Here is a 6,731-nt window from a genome sequence, read left to right on the forward strand (position 1 = left end):
GGAACACATGGTTAGTCATGTTCGCCGTGCCGGAGAGTGTTACAAAACATGTTGCCTTGCCCTCGAGAAACAAACTTGTTTCAACCTTTTCTAAAACCATTTCGAGTATCTTGTTTTCTCAACAACAAATAATGTTCTATTATACTCGACATAAAATTCTTACGTCACGAGTTTGTTTTATTTGCTTAAATTGGTATGCGTCCATTGACGATTTACAATGTTGCGTATATCACAAGTCGAACGGCTCTGATTGAACTCATGTATTTCTACCACACACTGCACTGTAGTGTATACACGCTACTTGTGCCGCGTCATTGAGTGGTCTATTTCAAGTGGAATCAAAGCCGCCGACTGAGTTGCCGCAGAACAACACAAGTATGCTAAACTGTGATTGCTTTTATTAGGTGAATTCTCCGTGCGGTCGAGGCGAAATGCTTTTAGAGACCCGAAAACATGAATAATTCAAAGATTTACAATATTGCGTCATGTAAGCGGACTTGGAAGCGCTTTTTAGCTGTTTTTAATCCTTGGAGGCCATGAACCCAATTGAATACTCGAAATGAGCTTCATGGGGGCTACTCATTTTATGAAATTAAATTTGAATTGTGATATACATGAACCCAATCGAATACTCGAAATGAGTTTCAGTGGGGCTACTCATTTTATGAAATTAAATTTGAATTGTAGCATAATATACAAACGTCTTTTAGCTTTCTCAGATGTTGGTGATATCCTAAATTGATCAGTAAATGAAATGAATTAGACCGACAGCTCACATGTTATAACGATACTGGTAAAAAACTTGCATCTACATTCCGCGTCAAAGCGCGTTTAACGACTGGTAATAAAACATGTTTTTTAATTTAGCAATAAAATATATACGAGAGAATGTGCAATGTCAAGAGAAATGCAATAAACGTACGTTGTTCGTAAACTAAAAAATAGATCATTTAATTTGTACAAGATTCGCCTCGTCTGGAAAAAACTCTGGCACGTAACACAGTAAAGTAAAGAGCGACAAAATACGACTGGAAGAAATAGAAATAACGCACAATCGCTGGTCGAACTTCAAAAGGCGGCACCGACGCATTTGTACAGGACGCCGTAGTATTCGAAAACATGTGTTATTTATTAACAGCAGGATACACAGTGAACTGTTGGGTCAGGATAATAAATAACGTTGCCATTTTTACCTGGAAACTCGTAAGAGGAACAAAAGCATTTTCTATAAATGATATTGAAGTCTGAAAAACATAATGAATTTTACTGTCTTCAAAGCGTTTTTACTTAGGAATCTGCGACCAAAAGAAAAAAGAGAGTTTTCAAAGAAACAACAACTTGTGCCCTTCGGCTTAACTGCGTTTTGCTTGCTTACCAAGTTTACCTAAAATATTAGTCGTAGGCAATTCCGGGCCAAGTATAACGTTTCTTGTTAGAAGCCAACCCTTTAACGGAGTCTTACGAGAAAACACAACGTAAATGCCCTGTCGTTGATGGGATGATGGGAGCTTTATTTGCCACACGGACACTGCGCGGTAAGTGGTTTAGGTGAGAGAAAGGATTGGCGTTCGGTCAAAATAGGATCGGTCAAAGTTTGCAGAAGGGCTTAAGCGCCGCGACGGTCATGGGAATGTCTAGTTTCACGTTTGTCGAAAGAAAGATTTGGCAACAGTGCGATTTAAAACTTTTAAAAAATTGGCTTCTAAATCAGGTTTCGTTTAGTTTAGTCCTTTCAATTCAAGTTGATCTAATAACGTTATGTTTAGAGTAACATTGTTCACTTCAAGGGCGAAAAGTTAGACCTATATGATCACTTTATGTGTGCAAAAAAAGGTGGTTAAGGTTTGGACGTTACAAAAACACTCCGGTCCAGGCGATAATGGAATACAATACGCGAGAACCTTGTGTAAAAATCGTCAAATACAAAATAGAAATTGCAAAAAGGCTTACACGCGCAGTGGTAAAAGACAAGGTAGTGACAGTCGTATTCGTACAAAATAAACTACCGCTATACGTCACCAATCTACAACAAGCCAAGGTAAACTTTCGTTTAGTCGTTAAGATAACATGCCCCTTTGCCTCGAATACCGCTCGAAGTTAGCTCGACAACCACTCAGTTCCTCAATGGATGGCGTCAAAAGCTCGCTGGATTAGCGGCACTGGGGTTGCGACGTTCAAAGAGGCCCTTAAAAAACTGAACTTCACGTTGGGATTAAGTTGTCTGTGGATTTGGCGCTCATCAGTGGGTTTGCGGCGTGGTCATATATCTGTCGCCACAACTACAGTAAGCCTCTGTCCCCGTCCCTGGCGTTCCACCTCGGCTTAAGTTTCGCCAGTAGTTTTACAGTCAAGGTACCGCCAGAAGCTGCGCCGTGGCACCAATGGAAGCTTCCGAACCCGAGGTGCCGGAATTGGCCAGGAACTCGACTTCCTGAGGGTACCTGTAGGAGACCACCGACGGGCGATGGCTCCTCCTGCAATACTGGTGATGGTTGTTGTTGTTCTTGTTGTTGTTGGCCGGACTTGGCGCGTTGCTGTTAGGCGAACGCTTGGACACGGCGCTTGACGTGCTCATCCTCTGGCGATTTGAGGAACCGCCCGAAAGGAAGAAGCTCGTTAGCTGGAAGATGCTGGAGCGCGTACTCGCCGTGGGAGTATAGGAAACTGACAGCGAGGCCCTGCTCGTTTGCCTGTAGCCTGGAAAGCAAACAACGTTTAATGGGGTTTAGTTTGACATACCCCCTCTCAAAGCGGGATGTTAAAAGTTAACGCGAGAAAGTAAAGCTATGGTGAAAGCGTTTGACAACCTGAGTTACAGCAACATTTAACCAGTCAATCCATTAAATAATATAATGCATTTTGCTTGTAAGAAAACAAAATAGTTTTCATTTACCGTTGGTATAATAGTAATACAATATACGAATAGATCGAACGGTATCTCGTAGTAAAGGGCCCATTTATGGATAAAATTGTGGTATATTCAGGGGTAACCAACGCCTCGATCGTGATCGACCGGTCGATCGCCACATTTCACTTATTGGTCGATCGTGTCGAATATGTGTTATGTTTTTACAGTAGCTTTTGCACACAAGGGGAACATTAAAATTACCAATCGTTGTCTGGACAAGCTTAATAAATTGTTCTTTGACGTAACAAATTACCCTCCATCGCTGGCTTTGCAATTAACGCTGAAATTGTAGTGTTCGTGACATTTTTACGAGTCTCGAAAAAGATATTTCAGGCGATCGCAATCAAACATAAGTTTGCTACATCTGGATAATCTGGATTTACACAACTTGAAGTCGATGACCCCCAATTGCATTGCTTTAAAAAAAAATTTCGCCAGTTTAGTATGTTGCAGAAGTGCGAGGCGGTATTGTGTGTGCGTTTGTGTCGAATGGCGTTCACCTTGCCTTTAGTGATTGGCGGAATGCTAAAGACAGCAAATGCCTAACTACTCTCTTTAGCTCACCCGCCGTGGTGTAGCGCAATGCGGGTATTGATTTCAAATTAGGGGTTAACAAAATCGTTCTTCGAACCACGGGAGCAGCTCCTCTGTTGTGTGGTTAATGCGGATAAGAGCGGGCGCATTACAACGATAAACATAACCGCAAACAAATTCGACAGCCAAACAGCCTAAAGCGGCTCATCCCGAATCCCCACAGGCCCGCTACTTTAAGCGTCGTTACTTGGAAAAATACCCCCCTGCGTCCTAATCCCACCATGTGCACTAAAACGTTTTTGGCGTCCGCGTAAGTTTGTAGCCATGAACTCGTATCCCATGAGAGAATGGTTTTACAGGCATTACTACAGGATAAATCTCTTGGATTCTGTGCCCGCTTTGCAATCACGTTTAATAGTATCTGACGACACAACCAATATCGGGTATATTATGTTAAGTAACGATTTATGGTTTTTATGTTGCAGTATACGCCATGAAAAAAACGACTTTCTGGCCAGTGCAAGAAGTTTCTCAATAAAATGGCCGACAAAGTTTAGTCACTGGTATATTTTTTTTTATTGCTAGAATTTTAAACGATATAATTGTTTTTCTGTTAATAAACGTATTACCCCCTATAAATCCAACAGTTTTTGCTCTTGTAATTGTCTTTTAAAACAACAGTTAAAGGACGTTAGATCTGATTTTAGAATTTTGTAGATTACTATTAATTATTCCACGCAAGTCTATATCGTGATTGACACACCCGCCAACACGTGATTTGCCTAGGGTCGTGCATTGTTGGTCGACACTTTTCGACTTCTCACCTTCCCTACAAAGCCCACAGAGCAGAATGCGCTTGAAGGCCCTCCGAAACTCCTTGCTGTGGCTGTAGATGATCGGATTGAAAAAGCTGTTGACATACCCGAGAAAGTTGAGCACGAGAAATACCGGCTCGGGAACGCACGTTTTGCAGAACACCTGCGAGTAATTCAATTTATCACGGCGAATCAATCGATTTATTTCGGAAATAAGGCGAACTAGTTCCGCGGGGCCCATTGTGCATTCTGTCGGGATTTTAGCAAATATTTGTCCGCCCCTGCTTTCCATTTTTATGTTCAAAATCAAGAAAGGTGAATTTTAAATTGATGTTGCCCTACAAAATCTAATTAAAGCAATTGAAAAATATTTTAACTGCACTGGATTCTTTTCCAGTGAACCAGTTTACTAAAACTAATTCAGCAGTAAAAGCATAAAGATGCTTTTTGCATGTATTTCCTGTCAGCAATCATTTGAGAACAGTTGGCATATTTTTACGATAATATTTTTTGTCCTTTTTCATTGAGATTTGCCATTGGCCTCAACTTACCGACAAAATGTTAACGATAAAGAAGGGCAGCCAGCAGGCGACAAAAGTGCCCATGATAATCCCCATGGTGAATATGGCGCGGTACTCCCCCCTTCCCCAAAGAAGCTGCTTGCCTTTGCCGGGCATCGAAGCTCTTCTGTACACTCCCTCGCGATTCCGAATCATGTTTCGTTGATTGAATGCGACTGTTAGCAAAATAAGTTGTTATTTTTCTGCAGCAATTGTGTTCTTTTAACCCAATGTTTTGTGCTCCTCTGTTTTCCAAAAAAATCAGCCTTAACGTTGCTGGATAACGTAAGCATTTTAAGGGCGTCCCGTTTTGTAGCTTGATAATAAATTTCAAAGCCAAAAAGGTCGAGTAAATCGACATCATCTTGATTAGGACTTTTTAATAGAAACTTGTACCATCATCAGTTAAAGTGGAGATCTCACACGATGATGTCGCAAATAACTGATGATGATAACAATGCGTATCGAAACGTCTTTTTAGGAAGGTGTCTACTTACTCGACGTTTTTGGCTTTGACGTTTATTATACACAGATCCGTGCATAGTGTACCTAGACACAGTTTTGTTCTTGTATCCTAAAGTACAGCACTGTTCATCGCTGCGCATACTTACTCTTAAACACAATCCCGTAAGCGAAGAGCATGACGACCAGCGGAATGTAGAAGGAGATGAGGGAAGAGACCACGGCGTAGGTCTGGTTGGGCTCAAAGCTGCAGCACTCGGGGTCCTCAGCGCAGCTCGTTTCCCTCTCGACAGCCTCGCTATCATCTTCAACGCGCTTCTTCCACCAGCCGAGGTGCACCGGGATGAAGGCAATGATGGCCGAGATGATCCACACCACGCCGATCACAAGTCGGGCTCGCGGCCGTGTCATCTTAAGCGAGTACTTAAAGGGTTTGGAGATGGCAAGGTAGCGGTCGAGTGAGATCACGCAGAGAGTGCCGATGCTTGCCGTGACGCTCAGTACATCCACCGAGATCCAGATGTCACACATGAAGGAGCCTAGGAGCCACTTGCCGCCTATAGCGGTCTGCGCGCCCAGCGGCATCACGAAGCCGCCCATGATCACATCGGCGACCGCCAGGCTGAGGATGAACATGTTGTTGATGCTGTGCAGCTTGCGGAAGATCATCACGGACATGAACACCAGCATGTTGCCCACCACTGTGACGATCGACACGAGGCCGATCAGAATCAAAAGGGAGACGTTCTTGATGACGTCGCCGCTCCTAGGGGGACCCGTGGCGGTGGAAATGTTTAATCTAGACGTTGGCATTGTTGTCATTTCCAGCTCCGCAGCGCTTTCGTCCCGCTTTAAAGTAACATTTTCGGCCAAGGCCAACGTGAGCGCGCACGACACAACAAGCAGCAAATCAATCACACTCGAAGGCGCCAATGCCATGTTGTTGTAACTAAAAAGGAGGTAGATATCAGAGGAAGGCGCGGAAGAAGAGCTTTTATTCTTTGTAGGGCAAGACAGACGATTTCAATTTGAAGATAGCGGCGATAACCTTCGCTTCCAGTTTATCCTGATTTATATCGGTTTTGTGTCGGATTTCACCTTCCTTGTCAGCAGTGGTTTCACATCCTTATTCAGTTCTGTAACGCTTTCCTATTCACTGTGTAGGAAATTGGAACAGAACTAAATTATCCATTAACCAAAGGGTTACATAAGTGATAAATTCTCCCTCGTTTCACGAAACTGTCATGTATGGCATTTAAAATATAGACAACTGTTATATACAAGACGACACAACATACCACTACAAAATTGACTAACTGCCTCAGTGCTTCTAGACTCTAATATGCTCCCAACAGGAAGGTAAAGCATTTGCGTCAACCTCGTCGACAACGTTTATATACTGAACTTCCAGCCCAAGCATGTATAAGGGCTGGGTCGCCTAAAAACTTTTTT

General features: G+C 42.8%; 1 protein-coding gene across 1 annotated transcript; it reads right to left on the reverse strand.

The window, feature by feature from the left end:
* Positions 1-1,344: 1,344 nt before the first annotated feature.
* LOC146163769 (beta-1 adrenergic receptor-like) lies at positions 1,345-6,424 on the reverse strand. The gene is made up of 4 exons (XM_083382701.1): positions 5,429-6,424; positions 4,809-4,993; positions 4,267-4,420; positions 1,345-2,697 (listed from the first exon to the last, which is right to left on the reverse strand). Exons 1-4 carry the CDS (start codon positions 6,216-6,218, stop codon positions 2,348-2,350), a joined length of 1,479 nt encoding a protein of 492 aa, XP_083238827.1. The 5' UTR covers positions 6,219-6,424; the 3' UTR covers positions 1,345-2,347.
* Between the last annotated feature and the right edge of the window lie 307 nt (positions 6,425-6,731).

This window comes from Ascidiella aspersa, chromosome 2 (assembly GCF_963924565.1).
Source record: "Ascidiella aspersa chromosome 2, kaAscAspe10.2, whole genome shotgun sequence".
NCBI classification, from domain to species: Eukaryota; Metazoa; Chordata; class Ascidiacea; order Phlebobranchia; family Ascidiidae; genus Ascidiella; species Ascidiella aspersa.